At 56.5% G+C, this 24,819-nt stretch overlaps 2 protein-coding genes across 6 annotated transcripts in view; both read right to left on the bottom strand.

The window, feature by feature from the left end:
• LOC113914471 (membrane-spanning 4-domains subfamily A member 15-like) overlaps positions 1-475 on the bottom strand; it is a 5,939-nt gene extending 5,464 nt beyond the window's left edge. Inside the window, exon 1 of the mRNA XM_027579713.2 lies at positions 209-475. Coding sequence (XP_027435514.2) covers positions 209-475 — 267 coding nt within the window. The remainder of the gene's footprint in view (positions 1-208) is intronic.
• The window catches only part of MS4A10 (membrane spanning 4-domains A10), a 25,932-nt gene extending 1,113 nt beyond the window's left edge, over positions 1-24,819 (bottom strand). The window contains exons 1-9 of one of the 5 annotated variants that reach the window (XR_003517474.2): positions 24,684-24,819; positions 20,066-20,284; positions 19,509-19,628; positions 18,335-18,391; positions 16,704-16,835; positions 15,424-15,534; positions 13,192-13,310; positions 8,155-8,249; positions 5,549-5,867 (exon numbers count right to left, since the gene is read on the bottom strand). Coding sequence is in view for 3 of the 5 variants with exons in the window: in XM_027579840.2 (XP_027435641.1) it covers positions 13,209-13,310; positions 15,424-15,534; positions 16,704-16,835; positions 18,335-18,391; positions 19,509-19,628; positions 20,066-20,284; positions 24,684-24,719 (777 nt within the window). In the remaining 2 variants the exon portion in view is untranslated. Of the gene's footprint in view, positions 1-5,548; positions 5,868-8,107; positions 8,250-10,449; positions 10,854-13,191; positions 13,311-15,423; positions 15,535-16,703; positions 16,836-18,334; positions 18,392-19,508; positions 19,629-20,065; positions 20,285-24,683 lie in introns of those variants that run through there. The other 4 variants (XR_003517473.2, XM_027579840.2, XM_027579839.2 and 1 more) reach the window with 4 other exon arrangements.

Genomic DNA, 24,819 nt, shown 5'->3' with positions numbered 1-24,819 from the left:
AGCCCCAGCCTTTCCTATTTTTCCGAGCTGGAGGCCATGCAGGGACAACCCTGCAGATCTGTCTTATTTTCCTGCTCCTTTAACTTTCTCACCGGAATATGCCTTTGGCCCTATAAATCCTGCCCACTACATAGCTGCTGGGATTGGTGGTGGCTGTTTTGGGTCTACCCTGGAGGGAGGGTCTGTGGGGACTGAGTGGTCCACTTACTCCCAAGGTGGTTGGCTGTCCCTGGAAGAAGAGGTCCTCCCTGCTTAGGCGGGCAGTCTCCGGGGTCTGGGGCAGCAGGGAGGACTCCTCTGGGCTCCGCCACGGCAGCCCTGGGGTCCCGGGGACAGGGGATATCACTCGCTGCTGCTCCCGGCTTGTCACCACTGATGAGCCGGCTTCCGACGGCAGCTGGGCTCGGGGCTGGGCTGCCTCCAGCTTGCCGGAGGGAGTTGGAGCTGGGGTCCTGGAGCCTGCCGGCTCAGACATCCTCGCCCCGGGCACCTGGGCACACACATAGGTCATCCGAGGATGAGGCAAAACATTCCCGAGCACATCCCCATTCCTGGGTCCCTGTTTCTCCAGCTGAAAAGCTTCATAGCCAGGAGAGGTCATTGGTAACACATGGGTGAATGTGTCATTTGTAGCAGTAGCAAAGGGCTACATGTCTGCAGAGAGTGATAGGTATGCATCTTAAACAGGGCTGAGTAGGAAATAAAAAGAAACAGAACGAGCCGTCACAATGCCGTCTGTGTAAATGAAATATTGCACTTGGAACAGTTCACAAACAAACACACACATTAAAACACACGGAAGTTGCTGCCTGGGGCTGGGGGATGAGGGCAGGGATGCAGGTACGGGTGGGGGCGGGGTGTGGCCTGGGACTGACCCCCCGCCCCGGGCTCACGCTTACCAGCAAACAGTTATAGTTTGTCAAGCCCAATCTCCATTTCGCTTTCGGGAGACAGAACTAGCTTGCCTGGATCACATGGTTAATAAAGACCAGAGCTGGCCTCCGAATCAGGCCAGCTGGCTACAGACCCTGAGCTTTTCCTGCTTTAGGGCACCCCTCCCATCTCCTGCTACCCCTGGCCCTTTACCTTCCTGCTCCGCCAGGCTAGTTAATAACACCACCAACTCCACAGTTCACACCTGTGTCTACAGCTCGTGAACCACTTATCTGGGTAGGTTCCGCTGCTTAATTATTAAGCATCCCCTGAGTTGTGTAGGGCTGGGAGTACCACATCCACTTTGCTCAGGTCAGACGGACGTAAATAGGGAGGTCTACACTTGCACCTGTGCCTTCTGAGCCCCCACATCCTGTGTTCAGTCCACTGCCTCATGCTGCCTCCCTTAGCAAAAGTGGGGGACATTATAAAAAAAAAACAGAAACCCAGAACACCTCAAGTTATGAGTGAGCTCAGGAACAGAGAGCTGGGAGGCCCCTGGAGTCTGAGAACTGCAGCTCTGAGCATTTACCTGACCGTGGGGCCCTCCATCAGCAGCCGGGGTGCCTCCTCACCTCCCCTCGGCCCACCGTGGCCCCTTCTCTGCCCCATCCTGCAGCCTCCCAGTGCCTGGCCCCTGCTCACGCCACCTTGACAGACAACCTGCTACCTTTTTCCTGCTCCCACGAGATGCTGCCCAGTCTCGATCGATCACAACAATCAGCTGGGTGCTTGCTAAAAAATCACCAACACCGGGGCCTCACTGCTGGCCTAGCCTCCCCAATCAGCCTCTCCTGGGGAGGTGCGTGGGAATCCCAGCCTTGAGTAACGCCCTCCTTCCACAGGTGGTCCCTCCACTCAGGCCAGTTTGCAGAACGTCGGCCCATCCATCCCTCCCTCCGGGCCTCCGGCCCCCGCTGCGTTGCTGCGGACCAGTGAGGTCTCCTGGCCGTGAGCTTCTGCACTGATGTCTCAACTCCCACATCTGAGCCAGTCAGCTGGCCCCTCTGCTTCCTCACCTCGAAAATGGAGGGCAATATCTGTCCCAGAGGATCCCGTAGGGTGAAACTCCCCGCTGAGTGCAGAGTCGACGCAGGGCCTGATCTCATGACCCCAAGATCATGACCTGAGCCGAAATCAAGGGTCAGGTGCTCAACCGACTACACCACCCAGATGCTCCATGTCTCAGGTCCTGCCTGGACTCTGCCAGTATTTCCACAGAATCTAAGTGCCGTACACTGAATGTATGTGTCTCCCCAAAATTCATGTGTTGAAACCTGACCCCTCATGTGATGGTATTTGGAAGTGGGGCCTTTGGGAGGTGCTCTGCCCTCATGAATGGGATTAATGCCCTTATGAAAGAGGCTCTAGCAAGCTCCCTCACTCCTTCTGTCATGTGAGGACACAGCAAGAAGACAGTCTATGAACCAGAAAGAGGGCTCTTACCAGACATTGAACTGGCCAGCCCCTGGATCTTGGACTTCCAGCCTCCAGAACGGGGAGAAATACATGTCTGTAGGTTAAACCACTCAATCTATGGTATTTCTGTTGTAGCAGCCCAACTAAGACATAAGCTTTCAGCAGGACTGGGGCTCAGCTGAGTTAACCAGTGAGTGTTCTAAGAGCCGCACTGGGATTCCAATAAATATGCTCCCTTGTGACCAGGAATGTTGCCCCTCTGATGCTTGGCTTCCTCATCTGTGTGCAGGGAGGATATCCTCCTGCCCGGCCCCCGTGGGTGCTGAATCAGATCCTGCCGGCTCCACTCTGCCCATCCAAGTTGGGGAGGGGGCCTGAGCCAAACCCCAGCCACACGGCTGTTCCCTCCTTCAGGCTTCCCCAGACACCGGCCGAGAGGAGGACAAAGTTAGCAGATGTCACTTTAATTCCAACATATTTATCAAGTGCCAGGGATACAAAGTTGGAAATATCCCAATAGGTCCCAGTCTAGCAGAGTTAACACCTCCGGAACAGCAACTGCCCGGATTCACTTTAAAAACGAAGAGATTGGCCAATCTTCTTAGAAAATGATTGGCCCCCAAAGGTGATTAATAAATAGGGTAGAGGATCCAGGAGAATCTCAGGGCAGGAGAAGGTACCCTGTGAGTGCCACGTGTCCATTATGAGGAAAGGGACAAAGATGGAGTGTTTCAGGAACCCAAGGGATGCTGACAAAGGTTCACAGAGAATAGGCGTTTGCTGGGATTTCCTTCCTGTGCTATCTCCGGAAGAAACATGGAGAGATAAGCCCCGGTGTCTGGTCCCCAGGGGCTTGTTGGGGGATCAATAATGAGTTCAAGTCCGATAATGAAGTTCAAGTCAGCTCTGCCGCTAACATGCTATGGGTTAATCCCTTCCCTGGGTCTCAGTTTCCCCGTTTGTAAAATAACGGGTTTGGGTTGGAATGATTAGCATTGTCAGAGTTCTGTGTGATGCTGTCAGCCCCGTGCCCATCTCTGGGGCGCCAAGGAGCTCCCCTGGCTCGTGCTACCACAGAGACAGAGAAGAATAAAGATCTTACTGCATGTGCAACTGGAGATGCCTGGGGAGCAGGGAGGCTGGCCAGGTCGCTGCAGTGCTCCCAGGGGATGGGTGCCGAGGAAGGGGAGCAGAGAGTTCCCAGGGGAGCCAAGACATCAGTTTGGAAATTAAGTAACTCTGCCAACAAGGCTCCGTCACCCTCCGGGGCTTCTAATCGGTACCCAGACCACAGCCGAGATTTGGTGAGAGTGGTGTCCCACTCTTGTGGTCTGGGTTCTTATACAGACAGCGACAGACCCCCCACTTGAAGGAGCTTGCGGTCCAGTGGGCAAGATGCCCACAGACCAAGGGGCAAGCGTCTGTGGGCCTGGACGTAGCTCCCTGATTCGTGGGGCTTGTCTGACTAACAAGGTCTTAACCTAATTGTTTTCAAAGTAAGTGACTTTAGGAGGGAAACCTCATTTCTTCTTGACTTACGCTTTCTTTCTTCATTTATGCCACTTATTTGGCTCCTGAAGAGCTGTGAGTTTGAGACCCTTAAAAATGAAGAGCCACCATGCGAGCCAGTGTGCGGTGGGGGATGAGGAGTGTGTGTGGGTTGGGTGGGGGCAGGCTCCGTGGAGGAGTATGTGGGCCTGGGAGCTTTCCAGGCAGAAGAACCAGACAGCGCAGTAGAGACACAGGGCATTTTGGAGGGATACCAGATGTGGCCGGAGCAAGACAGTTCTGGAAGGGAGAGGAGGCTGGTGCGATTCTAACAGCCATGGCCTCAGAGACCTCCCCCAGACTTTCCCCCTCTCCTCCAGAGAGCAGCCACTCGTCTGGGGCTGGTCAGCTGTCCTCTGGAATCACAGGTGACAGGGGCCCAGATCAATGTGGCCGCTGCGGAGCCCTCTGTTCCCTTCCTCCTCCAAACCCCCTCAGCCATGTCCCCCTGGATGAGACAGAGGGTCTGGCCCTGGGAACTGCTCTGAAGCAGTCTTTCCAGGATTTGGAATGGAAGCAAAAACGTGGTACAGAAAGCAAGCGGCAGTGGCCACAGGACGCAGAGAGGGGACAGGCCTGACCACAGGGAGGGCAGCAGGCTGAGGCTGGACGGTGTCGCTCTGCCCCAAGCCTGCCGGACGGGGGCCTGGAGCAGCCCCCTCACACTCGCGGGCCTCAGCTTCTCCTCTGCAGCACTGGAACAATGGGGGTACTGGACGTAGGGCTCGCCCCGACCCTGCACCTTGCTGTCTGAAGGCCACGGGCAGGGGCCAGGGCTTCCCCACGGCCAACACAGAGAGGGAGAGGTGGGTAGGACCGCTTCTCAGGCCAGGGGGACGGGGCAGGGTGACCTGCGGGAGAGACGGACTGTGCCTTTCTCCTGCATCCTCCAGACTGCAGCCTCATTCCTGCCCCCTGGAAAGGACAGACACGTCTTCGGAGAGGTCCAGGGAGAGGTCCAGGCTCTTCTCTCCGACAGAGTGAAGAGAGAACAGGGGCATAAGAGCAACTTGGAGTTTCAAGCGCTGCCCTGAACATGCTTCCACGAGGATCTCTGGGGGCAGGTTTGACCCATCAGATGGAGCCGTCTGAAGGGGGCTGGAGGAGGGAGGGAGGGCTGGGTGCCCGGCTAGGAAGTTCCAGTGGCTCTTCCTGGGGGAGATGGCAGGTCTGGGGACAAGGGAGGTGGTGTGAGGGTTCAGGGACGGTGGCCACCCAGGGACAGATCCCCAGCACCCCAGCCTGCAGGGCAGTGGGGGGAGAGGCTCGCAGGGCAAGCCCACCCCACACTGAGGGCGTGAGGGGCATCTCGGGGGTCGGCAGCATCTCGGTGGACACTTGGGCAGGAGCCACTATTCCAAGGATGAATCCCTGAACTTTCTACGTGACCCAGTGAAGCTGAGCAGACCCCCAGTCCTGACTGATAAAAGATACTCTCTTTCCCTATCAGCCAGATTTAACTCAAGACGAGTAAAAAAAAAAAAAAAAAAAAAAAAAAAAGAATGTTTTACTAGCTGCAGGTTCACTACCCTCTGGGGAGCTTTCTCATGTGCAAGGAGCAGGGGGAGGCCCAAGAAAGAGGCAGCCCACTCCAGGTTGGTGGGTGATAATTTTAACACCAGCAAAGAGAACTTACAGATGAGGCTTGCCTTGGGCGGCACACCCACCCTCCAAATCTTAGAAGTTTATCAGGAGGCCCTAACTGGACTGAGTCACGTACAACGTGCAGGTGTTCTCATCACATCGCACCTCAAGGCTGTGGCCTTGGAGCAGCTTCTGGGGGCAGGAAGGTCAAATGGAACCCACATTCCAAGGACAGCGGTGGGGTGAGGAGCCTCCTTGTGCCGGGGTCCAGCTCCTGGGTCATTGACGGTCATGTCTGTTTTGATCACGTTCCCTAACGCTTGCCCACGATGCCCCTTTAAGTCCACAGGGGAGGGTCACGTGGGTCAGTGCAGGAACTTCCCCTGAAATCATTCCGAGGAAGTTACTGTATTTGAGTAGGCGCACGCCAACACGGCTTGGGATGGAGAGGGGCAGCGACGGGGCAAGGCACGCCCACAGGCACCCTCCCCCCGCCACACACATACACACACCAGACACTCAGGCACACTCTTCTTGGGCCTTTTTTGCCCTCCCGTGTTGCGGTCTTCAGCCCACAGCTGCTCTTGCGCCCCGCAGGTGCCCCATGCTCCTCTGCGCACCCAGCGACCCCCTGTGTTGCTCTTCTTTCCTCAGCTATCTGCACTGTCACCTTCCCGCATCCCCACGGAGCTGCACACTCCTACCTGTCCAGGTGGGCTGGCCCCGGCTTTGCTGGCCAGTGAGGCCCCGCAGAGTGTCTGAGGGCTCACCCCCCGTCAGGGCCACACGCAGCCTGACTCCGCTCTGCCTCAAGCCTGCTGTGCCACCCTAGGCAAGTCACTTAGCCTCTCTGAGCAGGGCGGGAGACTGACTTTGGGGAGAGTCCCGACCCACCCTTCGCAGGACTGAAGAGGCAAGAAGCTCCCAGTTACCAAGCCTTGAAGCCTTGAGAGCCAGGCACAGGGGCTTGTACCGGAGCAGATGAGCCAGAGGCGTAATGGCTGGCTCCCACTGAGGCAGGGAATTCTCCAGACTTTGCATACGATGGTCTCAGAGAGATCTTCCCAGAACATAAATCAGTGGCTCCCTATGGCCTACAGCACCCTCTGGAAGCCCAGGCTTCATTCTAGCACGGTTTCCCAACCTTGGCAATATTGGCCTCCGTGAGCAGACGCCCCGGAGTGAGCCTCCGTGGGATGGAACGTGCTGCCCCCTCAGTTGGCCTGTTTTGTATTATTGAACTTTTTGACCCCGTGACTAAGACTGTCTTAGTCTGCTCAGGCCGGGTGGCTCCCACAGCAAATATTTATCTCTCACAGCTCCGGAGGCTGGCAGTCCAGGGTGCTGACGTGGTTGGGTTCTGGGGAGGGCCCCCCTCCTGGCCTGCCAGTGTCTGCTTCTCATCAAATCTTCACGTGGCTGGGAGCCGAGACAGGAGTGAGCTCTCCTCTGCCTCTTCCAAGGACACCCATCCCAGTCGCGAAGACCCTACGACCCTTGGGGCCTAATTTCCTTCCAAAGGCCCCACCCCCTAACACCCCCACACTGAGGATCAGGGTTTCAACATAGGAATCTAGGGGTGCGTGGCGGGGCGGGGCACGGACATTCAGTCCATAGCAATGATTTTTATCTTACCTGCTGACTGAGGATGCTGACCCCTGTATGTGTGTGTGTGTGGGGGGGTTTCCTGTATTTGGAAATTCCATTTGTAATTTCATAACTGCTTCCTGTTTCCCTTGTCACATGCCTTCGCCCGGGCTGTTCCTGCCACCAGGAGCACCTTCCTCCCTCTGAGGCCCAGCGCAGACAGACAGACAGCCCGTCCTCCTGCAGCTCCTCCCTAACTGCCCCACCCCCCTGTTCCCAGGACACCCTCCCTGTCGGTCCTGAGGTCACTGTGTTTACTTTCACTGCCCAGAGCCACCCCGCAGGAGGGCCTTTTCACCTCTGTTTCAAGTTCCCAGTTATTCAGACACCAATCTAGATGATGCTGGGAGGTATTTTGCCGATGTGATTGCACCCGTAATCGTGGGACCAGTAGGTAAGGGAGATGTTCCTGGACGGTCCGGACGGGCCCAATTCGGTCAATGCAAGGCTTGAAGCACAGAAGTGAAGCTTCCCTCATGGAGAAGACGCTCCAGCCGTGGAGGGCAGCTGCGGACGGCGCCCGGGAGCCCCAGCGCGGCCTACCCACTATGTGCTTGCCGCCCCAGCCCCCAAACTGCGGGAGCCAGTTCCTTGCAGTCAGCCTCCTGTGTGTCTCCCTCTGGTTCTGACTCTCTGGCTGAGTGCTGACAGGAGCAGTGTCCAGCTCCGGCAGGGGCCTGCTACACAGTGGGCCATTTGCTACAGAATGCATGTGAAGCGGCAGGTGTACTGGGGAGGCAGTGGGGAGGCAGGGAGGAAGTGGTGGCTACGGGGGGGAGGGTGGCAGAGCTGAGCAGGCGGCTAAAGGCTGTGGCCTGGGGAGAGCTCTGGTCAGCTAACCCCAGTCCTTCCCCGGGTCAGCGCTGAGCAGCCTTCGGGCCCCCACTAGAACAACCTCCAGAGGAGAGGACTGACTCCTCCTCTGCCCCCCCCCCCCCATATGCCCAGTCAGGTCTCCACCAGTCCTTACAGCACCTCCACCAGTCACACATTTATTGGTGGGACCCTTAGGGCCTGTCTCACCCACTGGAGGCCAGCATCAGAGAGGCTGGGGGCTGTGTTCTGGCTGCTCGTGGTAGTCTGCCTTCAGACACAGCACAGTGCGGACCCGTCCTCACCTGTGGAGGAAGGAGGGAGGGAAGGGTGAGCACAACGCTCTCGTGCCTCCATGAGCTGCCTCGAGCACAGGGCGTCCCTGGGGGGGGGGGTGTGGGAGGGAGGAAGGGAGTGGCTTTGAGGCTTCTCTTGATGCTCCCAGGGTAGGGATGGGGTTAGAGTTTGCAGGATGGTCCTGTGGCGTGGAGGACACTGTAGGTTGGGGGAATTTGCAGGGGAGGGGGTTCAGTTGGGTGCAGACAGCTGCTGGCCTCATCCCCCAGGCTCCCAGGGAAGGAAGGGGAGCATATCACGGGCAGTGGGCAACGGCGCCAGGCCTGGGCTCCAGCCTCACCTCAGTCTAAGCCCTGCTGGATAACCTTTCATACACCTGGGCCTCAGTTTCTCCATCTGTCACATGAGGGCTTAGCGAGATCATCCATAAAGATCCTCTGGAACGAAAGTTCTATGAGACCTGGAGGTAGAATCCCAGGTTCCAGGGCCCAGGTGAACTTTCAGCTCAACCACAGAGGGCAAACCTGCTTCTTTCTTGTCAACGGGGTGGGGGGAGCGGGTCCACTGGCCTGTCTTCCCAGACTTCAATCATTCAAGCTCTACCTTCATAATTTGTATATATTTATCTGTGTTTTATGCCATTATTTATTTAATGGGTTTCTTTAAATGGACCTTCTTTTTAAAAAGTTGTTTTTTTTTCAATTCAGTGATTTTTAGCATATGCACAGAGTTGTGCAATGATCACTACAATTTTAGAGCATTTTCATCTCCGCTTGCAAAAAACCCCGGGCCCATCATTCCTTTGTTTTAACTCACACACGTGTCTTCTAAGAGCACACTGTGTCATGACTGTAATTGGGAAGCCAGTGTCACTTGCTGTAAGTAGAAGACAGCCGACCCAAGACAAGGAACAGCACGGCTGAGTTCTGGCCTGATGCCACGCCCGCAGGACGAGGCCCACTGTGTCTTGGTGGAGAGACATCAGCTTGCGTTAGAGAGGTGTTAAAGATACGACAGTCCCAAATGGAGACTTTCTCCCTAAAGAAATCCAAGAGATTGATGGAGATTGAAGAGGAGTTACCTCCCCCCACCCCACGCACTGATATAATTTAGCGCCATGTTCTCACATCCCACACCATTTCCCTCCACATCTACGGCGCTTCGGGGAACATGTAGTTGATACTTTCACATCCGCAGTCTTCTCTGACCCTCACAACCACTCTGTGAGGGAGGAACGACCGTTCCCACTCTACAGATGGGAAATGGAGGCTCGTTTCCACAATGAGTCAGAGGTACAGGACGTTCTTAGTCCAGTGACCTTCCCATCCCCTGTGCATCTCTCTCCGCCACCCTGACCAGGACCCCTGGCTCTGGGTGTGCTCACTTCTCGGGAGTCCACTGCTTACAAGGCTGGTTCCTCCCCAGGCTTGGGGGTAGTCGGTGGTGTCTTCGTTGAGGATGGAAAGGCCTCACTATCTATGGGGACCCAGGGGACTGAGCACTCTGGTTTATTTGCCCCAAGGCCACCCAGGCAACCCTACTAAGCAACAGCATCTCGAGGTCAGCTGTGGGCCATGACCCCTTCCTCCTGTTGCCTCATTGTCGCAGAAACCCAGCATGCTGGAGCTCACTGGGAACCCAAGGGTCATGGAGGCTAGCGCCCCCCAGCCCCTAAGCTCATGAATCCCTTTACGGGCTTGGTAACTGTATGACCCCGGCAAGGTTTCCAGTTACTCTTTATGTGTGCATCAAGTTAGTATTTACTATATTTGAGATTTATATACTATACCTTCAACCAATACAGAAAGACTAATTTCAACATTTTCCTATTTAATAAGTGATGTGAACTGTTCTGTTTTCTTTTTTTTTTTTTTAAGATTTTATTTATTTATTCGACAGAGAGAGACACAGCGAGAGAGGGAACACAAGCAGGGGGAGTGGGAGAGGGAGAAGCAGGCTTCCCGCGGAGCAGGGAGCCCGATGTGGGGCTCGACCCCAGGACCCTGGGATCATGACCTGAGCCGAAGGCAGATGCTTAACGACTGAGCCACCCAGGCGCCCCTGTTTTCTTTTCTTTTTAAATAGATTTTATTTATTTATTTGAGAGAGAGAGAGAGAGTGAGCTGGGGGAGGAGCAGAGGGAGAGAGACAAGTGGACTCTGTGCTGAGCATGGAGCCCGATGCGGGGCTCGATCCCACAACCCTGAGATCATGACCTGAGCCAAAATCAAGAATTGGACGCTTAACCGACTGAGCCACCCAGGCGCCCATGTTTTGTCTTCTTTAAAAAAAAAAAACAACAACTGTAGGAAAAGGCGGGTATAAAGACTGACAGAAGCAGTGGTGAGCAGGGACGGTGACCCCCATGCCCGGGATTACTAACTGAGGGACGAGCGGGCCCTGGGGTCTGAGACGGGGCGCGGTGAGAAGGCTCCAGCAGGCCTGTCGGGGAGCTCTCCCCAGCCTTCACCCTGCGTCGAACCAAGCCTCAGGGTCACTGCCAGGTGAGAGGAAAGAGGAAGATGGGGGGCCAGTGAAGGGCACCGGGAGGAAACAAGCAGACATTTCATAGAAAGCTGTTCTTTTCATGAGGAAGAGGTGGGACGATTGTTCTAGATCAAAAGAAACCAAAGAGATGTGACAATCAGGTATAATGCACGAAACTTGATTGGATCCGGGTTAAGCCTAAAGTACAGTAAAGGACATTTTTGGTCCCATGGGAAAAATTTGAATATGGACAGCATATTAGAATTATGGAATTATTTTTAATTTTCTTAGTGTGATAACACTTTTGTGATTATGTAGAATGCCCATATTCTTGGAAAAAAATGCAGGTGGAAGAATAAGGGGAGGAAGGGCCATGGTATCTGTAACTTACTTTCAAATGGTTCTACAAAAAAAGCGTATATACGGATGTACGTGTGCGTATGTGCGTGCACGCAGGGGTATGGACGGAGAAAGAGGAAGCAAGTGTACAAACTTGACACATATGTAATCACTGTACTATCCTTTTCATTGTTTGGTTGACTATACAAGCACATCGCCATCCTAGTGCAGTGTCCTATTTTACAGATGAGGAAACTGAGACCCAGTGAGGCATGGGGCTGAGTCAAGGTCACCAAGTAAGTGATGACCGAGCTGGAATTTGCAGCCGGGTCTCCAGACAGCCAAGCTGAAGTTCTTTTCTTCATGTCCCTTGTCCTAAATATTGGTCCTAACCATTGGTCCCCAACATTTGCATGGCTCTTGGCTCCCTGGGGCTCCCTCCGAGCCCAGCGGCTTCTACTTTGCATTCGGCTCCAAGGCCAGCTGCAGCCTGCAGAACCAGCAGACCAGAAGCGGAGAAAAGAGGCTATGGACAAGCCAGTGACCGAAACCAGAGGTGACAGCCAGGAGTGGCAACAAGGGAGGTGACAATAGGGGAATTTGGACAACCTTGAACCCCGGGAATATTCAGAGTGCCCTTGATCGGGAGGGCATCTCTACACATAGGGGTTGTTGAAGGCTGCTAGTCCGAACAACCATGAACCTGGGCTACCACATGGCAAACAGCATGTCTGGGAGGACGGGGTGCCCATGAGCTTTGTGGGCTGACTCTGCCACGCGCACCATGTGGTCCCCTCAGACGGACTAGTCTCATCTGAGCAGTGAGTGCACAGCTCCCGCAGAGCAGGGCCCATCCTATAACCACATCGGGTGCTGTCAGGAGGCAGCATTTCAGTTTGGAGTGAGAGTGCTCAGGTCCAAATCCTGGTTCCTTACCAGCTGTGTGCCTTGGGGCAGCTTGCTTAACCTCTCTGAGCCTGCGTGAAAGGGGGATAGTAACTGAACCTCCATCACAGACGGATGGGACCAGCCTTGGCCCAGAGTCAGTAGCCCAATAAAGATTCACAGAGTGAGTGGGAAGAGAGTCCGGGCAGAGGAAGGGCAAGGGGATGGCTCAGTGGCAGGGGTGTGCTTGCAGCATCTGTAGAACCTCAAGGAAGCCAGGGTGTCTGGAGCAGACGACTGAGAGATGGAGAAGCTGTAGCTGACCTCACAGCAGTGGGCGGCAAGTTAGTTTTGTTTTCACCATGTTTACATTATTTTTGTGCTTAGCTTCCTTTTATGGAGAGTTACTGGCTTCCTATTTATTGCAGATACAAAGTACCCCTCCCAAATGATACATCGTGGGAAAAAAAGAACCATTTATGGAAACACAGGAGGAATGAATCCCAGACTGTCCTGGGACCACTACATTCGGGAACAGAGAAAGGCGGCTCTCCCTCATTTGACTTACTTCGCGGGAGTTGGTGTGAACCCCGAGCCTGCAGGTTCACAACGGGAATCCTGAACTTGACTCCTATCTCAGCTTTCCAGCGGGGAGTGGGGGGGGCGATGGCCTCATCCACCCACTCCCTCATGGTACAGATGGAGACACTGAGGCCCAGGGAGGCTGGGAGATGCATTCACAGTTTGCTGGGAAGAACTGGTCCCAGTTTTCATCTGACTCAACGCCCCAGCCACCCCCCAGACCCGAATCCAGGGATTTGGACACAGACTGCACCCTGACTCACCCCACAGCCCCACAGGGACACGCTCCCCATGTGTCCCACCAGTGACCGGAGAAAGCAGACCAGGAGTGGAGAGGGCATGGAGTGGGGGCCAGGGTCTGCTCCTGGGTGGGTAGGACCGGGCCGTGCTTTTTGGCCCAGCTGAGGCAGCTCTGGCCAGCCACTCAGGTGCCGAAGAAGTGTCATGGAGGGGCTGGGGGCCCAGCGGGGTCCCTCCTGTGCCTGAGGGGATGGGAACCGTCCCCACCTTGGCCACCAGCTCGGGGCAGACCGTTCTAGCAACGGCACCATTTGCCCCTTTATTGCAGCCGCCCCCTCGGAACTGGTCCATGTCTGTTCGGGAAGAAGGGACTGGGGGGTGAACTCTGATGCTTTGGGGAGCCCAGGGCCTCCGTACCTCTGCTTTTGCTTGTCTTATATGCCACCTAAAGTCACATCCTCATAGGATGGTGGAGGACTCATCGGCTGCCGCCTGAATGCCACCGGTGTGTCAGGAACAAGGGACAAGTCATCTTTCTGCAAAAGAGGAGCCACAGTCCCTGCTGCTCACGTTCATGCGGTGAGTGGCCATTTACAAAGCACTGCCCACTGGCTCCCTTGTGGACGTGTCAAGTTTCCCATGGAGATGGGGACCCCCGAGGCTCGGGGAGGGGCTTTCAGAAGGCCACTCTGGGCCTCTCTCTCCCTCCCTGTCCCTGAGGAGGGAGTGCGGAGAGGTCCGCTGGGAGACAGTGGACTGACCCTCATTCTAGGCCTGCTACCAGTGTGCAGGGGACCTTGGGCAACTCACTCCTCCCGTCAGCTTCCCTGTCGGGGCTGGGCCAGGGTCCCTCCTAGCCAAAGCACACTCTAGGGGTGTGCTCCCAGTGTCCCCAGGGACTGCTGCCCTGGCCTCATCCCTGGTTTGTGATGAGGCTGCGGCAAAGCCCATCCCTGGCCCTGTTTTCTCAGACAGAAGGGGACACAAAGGCCTTTGGGGGAGGTGCGGCGTGGCTCCTCCCTGCTCATGGGACTGTGGGGTGTGCCGTACATAACCCTGCTGAGCCTCATTCTTCCTCCAAAAATGGGAAAGCAGAATGTGCCTCCCTGCCTCCCAGAGTGGCTGCGAGGTGCTAGGAGGTCTGAACCAGGGCGGTAGGGCCTCCAGGGACGTCTGTGCCCTTGTCCCCCACCCCATGCATATGTCAGGCCACATGGCAAAGCAGACTTCAGGCTGCTAATCAGGTGAAGGGCAATTTTCTTGGATTCTCTGGGTGGGCCCACGGACCCTCCCGTAGAGCCTCCGGTGTGAGAGCAGCCCTGCCAGCAAGGCTCAACGATGGTAGCCCCGCAAGACCCACTCACACTGCCGGCGTCCAGAACCGCGAGTCACCCCGCGGCTGTGTCTTTTTAAGCTGTCAGATTGGCGATAGTTTGTTGCCACGGCAACGGGACGCCTGCAGTGTTCAGCGCAGCAGATGCCAGTAAGTGGGAGCCGGGTCTCGTTAATTCCTGCAGCAGGTAGGGGGCCTCAGTGTCCCCATCCTGAGCCATGGGGTTGGCCTCAGGGACTCAAGGCCTCTCCCAGCTCTCTGCCGTCTTACCGAGATTTCCCGCCAGGCAGCCCGGCCCTGACTAGGACAACCAGCTCGGGGCCACCACTCCTATTTGTGCCGTGCAATCTCTGTGGACAGACGGCACCCACTTGAAAACAATAGGCGAGTTGAACGCGCAGGATCATGGGGAGTTTGGAGCCCGTGTTTTTATCTGTTCTCAAGTTCAGATTCTAATAGGAACTTTTCTCCTTTACAGAAGCGAGCCTAGAAAATCACATCTGGTCAGGGCCACTGGCGTGGGGAGAGGCTAGTCTATTCCAAAACACATCTGGCCCCAGCCTGCCCTTCTGCCAACCCCACGGGCAGACCGGCCTGGCCGTGGGTTAGACACGCCTTGGACCGAGGCCTGGATTTCCTTACGGGCTGACTGGCCTTGGGAAGGGAAAGGACCACTCTAAGCCTCAGTTTACTTATCTGTAGGATGGGGAAGTAGGTACCTACCTTGAAGGGCTGTTGAGAAAATTAAGCTAAATCAAGATATGGGGGGGGGGTGGTTGTTGGTTTTTTTTTTTTCCAAGTTATATTTTTCTGAAGTGCTCAACAGCAGGAGTGCCCCATAAGCCTGAAATGCTCAGTCCCATACGGCCCCCCCTTGCTTGCTCCCTCCACGGCCAAACCCCCCAGACCGTCATAACTCTCCTGGCCTTCCCTGTCCCGTCCCCAAGCCATTGTCCACGACCTTGCCTCTGCTGGGGGTCCCTTCTCCCATCCTGCCTGCAAGCTCAAATCCTGCCTGGGGCGTCCACCCATCTCCCTGGGAAAGCTCCCGGGGCCTCAGGGCCGGAGAGCAGGGGCCCGGTCTGAGCTCCTGGGGCATTATCTCTTGGGTGGTCCTGCAATTTCCAGCTTGAATCAGCCTTCCCTGCCATGGGCCTTGTCTCCCCCGCTGGACCCGCTCTGTGTGTGGCTCCGCTGAGTAAATGCTCAGCCACATGACAAAGGAGTGAGGGACTCGCTCCTCACCTGCCCCTGCCTGCCGCCTCCCCTTCCCGAGCCTCGCGTCCTCACCCATCTCTCATTGCAGGAGGCCTCACCTCTGCGGACGGGCGGTCATCCTGGCACACTGTGACCATCGTGGAGCCCAGCAGGAAGAACTCCAGGACCGTGAAGCAGAGCAGGGCCAGCTCCAGCCTCTGGATGTGGACCTGGAGCGTGTGGGGGAGAGGGAGACAGGGCGAGGCCTCGCTGGGTATCTACACCCCTCAGGCGGGCACGGCAGCGGGGCAGTGGGGGCTTCAGCTGCTGGTGTGCCCTGTGGAGGGCAGGGTGGGACTCTGTGGGGCTGGGGCTGGGCCCTTCTCAGTTGCCGCTCTACACCCCCCGCCTGGTACCTCTGGGTCCTCAGTGAGTATCTGCCTAATGTTGGAGGGCTGGAGAATCTCGTGGGTCTCTGGTGGAACTGCAGGTGGCCTTAAGTGTCGTCTCAGCCAGCCCCACTTAGATGGGGACCCTGAGGCTCAGAGAAGGAGCATCTTTTATAGCTGGGGAGGAGCTAGGCTTAGGGCCACCAGGCAGTGGGGACATCTCACATGGCACGGGCATTTGTAAGGCAGCATATGTGCGTGCGTGCGTGCGTGCACACATGTGTGTGTGAGTAGGCCTGCCTGTGTGCCCACGCGTGTGTGTGCATGGTGGAGGCCGATAAGGAAGAGCCAACCACCATGGTCAGGAACCTGGCCCAGAGGCCTGCGGCCACCATGCAGAGTGTCCGGCCCACCTTCTGCTCCAGGGGTGCTGGGTTGTGCTGAAAAGGCACTGGGCTCAGAGTTGTAGGCCCAGCTTTGAGTCTTCACTGCACCCTTGACTTGCTGTGTGGTCTTGGTCTACTAATGTAGCCTCTCTGGACCTCAGTGTTCACTCCCTTAAAACGGGGGTAACAAAGTAGACTCGGCCCAGTCTGTAAGGCTGCTGTGAGGCTCACCCATAATGGGGTCACTGGGGCTACAATATTTAAAGAGCCTTGAACAGGGAGTTGGCAGTTCTAGATTGTGGTCCTGAATTTGCTGCCAACTTGCTGCTCAACCTCAAACAGGCCCTTCTTCTTCTCTGATCCTCAGTTTCCCTATCTATAAAAGTGGGACTGGACCCAGTGACTCGAGGCCTCACCCAGCTCCCTAACGCTGACCAGTGAGAAGCCAGCATCCCCCTCTGCGCCGTGCCTCAGGAGGGACAGGGTGGGAACAGATTGCCTGGGGGCCCCAGCCCCTATGCCTGGGCTCCAAAAGGTTTCCTGGGAGCCAGAAACCTCCTCTTGGCCAAGCCCAAGGCCACACCTTCCTGGGAGTGAGAAGACCCTCAGGGCCAGAGTACTCACTGTGCTGTTGGGGTATGGTGTCCAGATCGGGAACTCAAAGGGACTCTCCAGAAAGAGATCTTTGGCAATGACAAAGAGGCCAGATAGCACGCAGAAGAAGCTGATGGCATGTGCTATCAGGCAAAGCGTCTTCTACAAGCAAAAGTAACAGTCATGATCGTTGTCCAAAAGTTAGAGACCCAGACCTGGGTCCTGTGTGTAGGCCTGCCAGGTGCTTGCTCTGTGACCTCAGGAAAGACTCTGCCTGTCTCTGGGCCTGAGGCTCCTCATTCGAACCTGACTTTCTGAGCTAGCTGACCACCGGGTTTGGGGGGGGGGCAAGCAGCTTTCACCTTCTATGGGACAGGATTGGGGGAACCCAAGGGCTGCCTCCCAATCCACAGACTTTGTACTAAAGAAGGATGCTCCCACCACTGTCTCCCTCTCAAAGCCGGTCTTAATCATCCTGGCATCAAATAGGTTGCCTGGTCAGGGACTGGACCCCCAAATGGACCCTCACCCATCCCATTCCCTACAGGGAAGAGCAGGAGGAGTCCTGAAGGTACCCCATCCTCACACACCTCACCCCCTCCTCCTCCACCCACCGCGGCCTCCATTCATCACCATCTTGGGTTAAGCATTTTTCCAAGAGCCTCTTACCGAGAGCGAACCCTTATAAATGGGGAAAGAGTCTGAACACATGGAACCTCCAACTTATTTCACCAGAGCAGACCTCTCTGCAGTAGGGACTCCCCATGCTTGGGTGTAGAAAGGGAGAAGCTTCTGGTTTCTGAAAGGGGCCCAGTCCGGGAGGAATGGGCGGGTCTTTGCCATGCATCTCCTGTCCCTGCTGGGCAAATGGCACAATGCCGTCCTGTTCTCTATGCCTCCTGAGAAGGCAGGGGACAGTCACAGCCCCGCCCAGTCTGAGGGGCACAAATGTGGACCTGGGCAGGCCTTCCGGGGCGGAGGGCGGGCTGAGGCCATGAAGTAGGAGGGGTGGGGATGGTGCTTCCATCACCAACGTCCGTCTGGCCAGTCTTGTGTCAGAGTCTACTCTGGGCCTGCCCAGGCCACTCCGGGTCACTCCAGCCCACCTGAGCCAGAGAGATGCTCGGACACCGGGTGGCCACACAGCTTAGTGTATGGGAGAGAGTAAAGGAGACAGGTAAGCTGTTGGGGACAAGCTTGGAGGACGCAGAGGCCAGCCATGGCGGGTCAGGAAAGACTGCCAGGAGGACAGGGCGTGTATGCCGAGTTTTGAAGAACGATCAGGAGTGAGTCAAAGCCGGGAGAGAACGTGCATCCGGGAGTGGGCAAGGTGCTTGGGCCGGGGACAGCACAGTGCAGGGTCGTGTCCCTCAGAGATGAGAAGCACATGGAAACCCAGCTGCGGGCCCGGGCCTGCGGGCCAAGCCTCCCTGCTGATGCTGGACATGAGGACAGAACTGGGGCGCAGGAAGGGCAGGGGGTGAGGGGCAGACCTTGAGGACCTGGGGACCCTTCTGCTTGGATGCCCTCTGCTGTCCAGAAGACTCGTGCCTGCTCCCAGCCAATCCTGGAGAACCGCCTCCCGAATCTCCACCACACGCACACAGATGCCCTTCATAAAGCTAACCCGGGCCTGGAGTGACCTCAGTGCTCCAACTTACCAGGTAAGTCTTCGAAAGCAGCTCTGTCATGATCACCAAGATCCCTGAAATGAGGAACTGCAGGCCAGATTTGAAACAGTCGTAAGAGAGGTTGGGGTTCCTTGAAACCTACAAGTTTGCTTTCTTCTGGCTACTCTAAGAAAACCAAAACCCCGGTGGCTGACTGGTGGTGGAGAACCACTCCTCCAACAAAGGAGCTCCCCTTGCCCACCACAGGGCCCATCCTGGGTCTGCTCTGGCCATGCTGGTCTTCCCTGTGTGCACAAAGCCCCACACTTGGGACTCAGCTGCGCCCTGTGCTCAGATGCCCTCCCGGCCCCTCCCTCATCCCCCCATTTTGCTGGCCCAAACCATCCCTCTGGGATCAGCTGCACTATCTTCTCTACTCTGACCCTTTCTCCATTCCCGAATCCTGCAGTTTGGAGGATATTAGCTCTTCATTCTGAGGTCCCTGGTGTATTTCTGCAATGATTCCTTTGACCATTAGCTGAGTGGCTGCATGTGCCAGTCCCGGGGACCACAGGATGACTAGACACTGCATGTGGAGACAGTCCCATCACCGTGCACTCAAAGCTCGGGGCCGGGGACAGTGGACTAAAGTGGCAGCGGGGAGGTCAGGACACCTGCCTGAGAGGGCACCATGGGAACCGGGGCTCAGTGTGTATGCAGGACTCCGGGGATGGGGGGGACCCCGGGTTGGGGAGGATGCGTTGGGGAGCCTTCGGGAAACAGTGTGTGCTCTGGTCTCTCCTCGTGGCTGATGGCCTTGAGAGGACAGGAGCCATGCCTCACACGCTTGTCTTCCTACAGACCCAGCCTGACAGAGCCTTAGGCTCCAGGGACAGGTTACTGGATCGGCAGGCAGCCTGGAAGCCTGCCCAGAAGCCTGAGGACAATGGAGCCGCCCCCAGCTCATGCTTGCCTTCCACCTGCTGGATGCACCTGCTGGATTAGAGGAGTGTGCAGAGAGGCCGGGAGTGCCCCCAGGGATGCAGGCCCGAAGGAACCTCGTGGGAAGCACCGAGGACACAGAAGCAGAGGCAGGGGGACAGGGGAAAGGGGCTTCCCTCCTAGTAGCTCATTCTGACCCACGTGCATCTGGCCCCAAATGCCAGGGTCCCCCAAGCCTGCCTGCTGACCCCCACATCTGGCCCATGTTTTGGCACCTACTCACCGAGGCAGCCCCCCAGAATGGATACCAAGACTTCAGCACCACCAGGTGAAGACTCTCGACCGTAGAGACCAGGCAACTCCCAAAGAGCAAGTACAGTAGAGCAAAGACAACATGGAAGGCCTGGGGGCCGGGAGGGAACAGGGAGCCACCGTTGAGGGCTGGGCGTTGGTGCCCTGCACCAACTGGCTGGGCCGGGTCCACCTGGCCCCTTCCAAGGCATCCTGGTGGGTCTGCAAGGAAGGACTGGCTCCTTGGAAAGGTGATGGGAATGGAGTAATTGTCCCTCCCCCTGTGGTGGGGCTGGGGCCCCCGGGGGTAGGCGGGGGAGAGGGGGAGGGAAGGGGAGAGACTTCTGTTGAGGACTTCCTATGAGTGACACCGAACCAGCGCCGGTGCAGGTGTAGACAGCCTCTCCCACCCCTCCGGGCTTTTTCAATTCTAGCAGGAGTGTTAAGCAGGGCGACTGGAGGCTTTCTCATCTGCCTCCCGCTCAGGGTTCCCCAGCCCTCCAGGTCCCCGCCTACCCCCACCAGGGTTCCGGGAAATGGGCCACTCACGCCCAGCTCCTTGAGAAGGGTGCGTCTCTTCCTGGGCTGCTCCTGGTGCCAGGCCGGAGGCGGGAAGCCGGGCAGGCTCGGCTGCGGGGGCAGCCTCATCTGGCCAGGCTGGGTGGGGCCGTGGGTCTGCCATGGTGGGGGCTCCCTCACTTCCGTTCTGGGAATCACTCCGGCTGCTCCATAGGCTTCTGCTGTCAGGACCCAGGCCAAGGACCTTGGCTGCCGGTGAGGCAGAGAGGCTGGGTCAGAACCCATCCCGTTTCTGGGGCTCATGCCTGGGTGAGACTCAGTGACTGTCGCCTCTGCTCTCTGAGCCAGGGCCTTCCGGAACAGGCTGCCCTGTCCAGTAACCCCTGAACTTGATTTGACCTAGAATCACCTGGCTCCTGGGCATGGGGAGAATCAGCCACTCGAGGCCTCTGTGGCATTGCAGGGACCTCGTTCCGTCTGGGGTAGAAAAAAGGGTCAGACAAACTTCCCAGCCATTGCGAGACAGAACACACCCAAACCGCCCATGATGGTGCCTCCGGGTTTGGGCTGATGGGGAAGGGGAAGGAGGGAAACTTCTGTGGAGGACCTGCTATGAGCCACCACTGAGCCAGGAAGTCCATATTTACCAATGAGTCAACATTTACACACATTCTCTCTGTTCGTGGCAGCGGGATAAGCATCTATGTGCATTATCTGATGTTATACTCCTCCCAAACCTCTGAGGTAAATACTGTGCTTGCTTCCATTTTGCAGATGAGGCCCAGAGAGGTTAAGCTACTTGCCCAAGGTCACACAGCCGGGAAATGACTGGGCTGGGACTCAAGCCTGGCAGACTGGCTCCAGAGTGTGTGGGCTTACGTCCCCCAGGCACTGCTGCCTCAGTGAATGAAAGGAGATGTTCTGGACGTTTTAACTGGCATGAGAAAGAGGCTGAGAGAAAACTTTGCAGGGGACTGAAAGCCCCACTTGCTGAGGGGCGTGGTCACTACGTCATACATTGAGCTGGGGCACATAGGGCTTGGGGGCTGCCTGGTGACTTAGTGAGTAAAGCTGATCTTTCCCAGGAGAACTGAGGTGGAATGGGGTTGGGAGGAAACGGGAGCCAGTTTATGGAAATCGAGCTAGGAGACAGTTCTCCATGGGGATGGGGTTAACGAGCAAAGTGAGTGGGCTGTTCTTTCTCTTTCTGGTAAAAAGAAAGGGGGGGCACATTCCCTTCAATTTTAACTCCAGTTCAGGAGGTCTTATTTGAACACCCCCATTCTGCACTTTCCTGCAGGGCGGTGTTAACAGTAGCGGGGGGAAAGAGCTTCTGGAGCCTGGGAGAGACGGGCGGCCTGGATAGTTAAATCCCAGACAGGGAGGAAAGGAAGGGACGGGGTCTAAGAGCCAAAGGGCCAGACAGGGGGCCTCACAGCTGGTAAGCATTGGCTCTGCGCTAGGCTGACCTCCCTCAATCCCCGGGAAGTTGGCTCCATTCTGTAGAAGAGAATGTGGAGGTTCAGGGAGGTCCAGGGTCTGGACCAAAGTCATACCGCTAGAAAGAGCCTGGGATTTGGGACTGTGTGAGGTCTGACAGGCTGCGGGGCCCTCTGATAAATGTCTCCACTGGCCTGTGGTGACAGTCCCAATTTAGTGGGAGGGAGAGGGGCTCCAGCAGCTGAGCCCAGAGACACACTGATGCATGACTTTCTTTTCTGTGACCCGGCCCGGCGATGCTTGGAAGTCTGTCCTGTTAATTCCCAGCATTTCAGGGCCCCTCTGACATAGTCGGCTGGACTGATGGATGCAGTTGGAGGCAGAGGCCTAACCAAGTGGCCATCGGCTGCAACTAAACTTCTCTGGTACCCCTGGGAGGACAGAGCATGGACCTGAGCCTGGACACCACTGGGAAACACAAAAAAAGGGAAGACTTGTTAGCAGAGGGGTCTTGGATGGAATAGGTTGTCCAGGGAGATAGTGAGCAATCGGTCACTGGAGGTGTGCCTCATGCCTGGGCTTTCACTTTCCAGAACGTGACAGCCGGAAGCATTTAAATATCCAGTTGGGAGCTGTATTCAAGAATGCAGAGTAACCTTTCTCAAAGTGTGTTCCATGGAACACTGGTCCCAACAGATCAGCAGCAGAAGGGTTCCATGGTCAAATAAGAATGGGAAACTCTGGATATCAACTCCCCCCCCCGCCTCCCCTTTAGCATAGTAAGGGTCCTGAGAATTCCTGCAGAGGAGTACTCTATTTTAATATTAAGGGCATTTCCCAAACTTAATTGGCTGTGGAAGTTTTTTCTCAAAGTCTGTTGATTCTACAGTGTGGTTCTGTGGGGAACACTTTTGGGCAAAGTGGCCTTAAACTAACAAACTTCTGGTTCTAGGGGTTTTTTGGCCTTCTTTGCCCTCCCACTGGTTTTCTTCTGTGCATACGGTGGTGAGGGTGGGGATTGGACTGTGATCTCCAGGGGCCACGTCTCTCCCGGGACGGGGAGCTGCCCAGAGCCGTCCTGCCACCAGGAGGGAGGGGTGCCGAGGGCAGGACTTGAAGAACTAGAGGGACAGCCTGTCTGCCGTGAGGTGCCCACCTTCCGAGGAGGGCGGGAACTCCCAGTCCTTAGAAGACTCATGCCCGGTCGCCCCCGCCCTCCGCCCATGTTCCCCCAGAACCCCGTGCAGGGTTGCCTGGGGTGGAGGTGGGCTGACCCTCGCCTCTTAGCCTTGGCCCCTCCCCCATCCCTCAGCCAGCCCGGCATCCCCAGGGGAACCAGCCAGGGCCCAGATTCCCTTTGGTCCTTCAGCTCCTGGAAGGCAGGGCCGACAGGGACTGAGCGGGGGGGCCCCCTCCAGCCCCCAGCGGAGTGGATCACATCACGAGCGCCGGCCATGGGCAAGGCTGGCTCAGATCCTGGCTGTGCTCCCGGGAAACTGGACCTTGGGCAGGTTGATGACATCTCACTATCTCCTTGTCACTTGGGGGGTGGGGAGCTAGTGCCTCTCCCAGGCACAGGGGAGGGGGTGGGGTGTTATAAGGATTAAATGGGATAATGTCTGCAATGTGCAGGGCCTGGCAGATAGCAAATGCTCAGCAAACATCAGCCTGCCACATGCCTGGAATCCCACCACCCAGGCTCCACTTGGTCTTCATCCATTCCTCTATTAAGACTTGACTCATCCTGGGCGCCCGGGTGGCTCAGTCGGTTAAGCATCAGCCTTCGGCTCAGGTCATGATCTCAGAGTCTTGGGATCGAGTCCCACATCGGGCTCCCTGCTCAGCGGGGAGTCTTCTTCTCTGCCCCTCCCGTGGCTCATGCTCTCTCCCTCTTGCTCCCTCTCTCTCTAATAAATAAATACAATCTTTAAAAAAAAAAAAGGACTTGACCCAGTCTGTCCTTATTGCCCTCAGAGGTGATCATGGGGGGTAGGGGTGCGAGAGTTTGGGGCCCCTGGGGAATGGGGGAAGGTGTGGCAAGGAAAGGAGAGGGTGGGTGTACTGAGTGTACTGGGTGGTCCGAGATTCATCTGTGGAGTCTGAGCTGAACACCACAGGGACCCAAGCAATAGCGAGTGAGATCTGACAATGGGAGGTTTGTGGTCGAGCAGACAAAACCTCAGGCCCTGATCAGTCTGTGCTGGGGAGGCCTAGAGGACAGGGTAGCTTCTGAGGGTGTGTGTGTGTGTGTGTGTGTGTGTGTGTACATATGTGTATGCGTGTGCGTGCGCCGGCGTGCACGTGTGTGTACATGTGTATATGTGTGTACCTATGTGTATGCGTGTGCGTGCACCAGCGTGCACGTGTGTGTGTTTGCACGCACATGTGCGTGTGCATGTGTGTCAAGCAGATACAGGCAGGAATTGAGAGATACTGAATCACACCATGTGACAACGGGCTGGTGGCGTCTGGGGGGCCATCCCTAGAGGATGTGGTTTTAGTGGCTGCCAGTTAAAAAACAGGGGAAGGTCCCCTGCAAGGAGCCCAAGGGCCAGCAGGACACGGAGGCCTTGCTCTGGGGTGGAGTCAGGAGGCCTGGACTCTAGTACTGGCCCTGCATGGTCCTGGACAAGTCCTTTTCCCTCTTTGGGGCTCTGCTTCCTCCTAAGAGTGTGTGTGTGTGTGTGTGTGTGTGTGTGTGAGTTTCTGGGACTGGAATGGAAATCGCTGTGACGCCTCCCAGCAGGCAGCAGGATGGGCTCTAGGTAGTGAGTTCCTCCCTGGGGTAGATGCTCTTGGTGCCCCCCACTTCCCATTTATTGGGGTGGGGTGGGGCATCCTTTACCAGCTGCTGTAATGCTTGGGGCTAAGGGCTATAACTGCTCCCTCCTGGGGGTTTAGTTTCAGCCCCTCCCCCCCAGCCTGCAGCCAGTGGGGCATGAAGGGACAGTCCCCTGGCTTCAAGGTGGGACCAAGCATGTGCTCCTGAGCACAGGCTGACAGTGGGATCAGGCTGAAGCTCGCAGTCAGCTGAAACCCTCTCTGTCCTTGGCTTGCTTCACCTGCCCTGCCCTGCTTTTCGCTCTTTTTCTCTCGAGAGCACTCCCTCAATACACCCGTTGCCCAAGATCCTCATCTCAGGCTCTGCTATAATAGAATCCGACCAAAGACACTCCCCTCCTTGTTCCCGCTGTGGGGGACCACTCACCTGGCCCTGGGACCTCCACTCAGAGCTTCCGGCCATGCTCTGTCCCCCGGATCCACCTCAGCCCCACAGACCCGGCACCAGAAGATCAGAATATCCTTTAACATTAGACTTTGGATATTTTCCCTCCTTGCCCCGC

Source organism: Zalophus californianus, chromosome 11 (genome assembly GCF_009762305.2).
Source record: "Zalophus californianus isolate mZalCal1 chromosome 11, mZalCal1.pri.v2, whole genome shotgun sequence".
Lineage (NCBI taxonomy): Eukaryota > Metazoa > Chordata > Mammalia > Carnivora > Otariidae > Zalophus > Zalophus californianus.
Note: the sequence above shows the minus strand (reverse complement) of the source record. Positions and strands in the feature narration are given on the sequence as shown.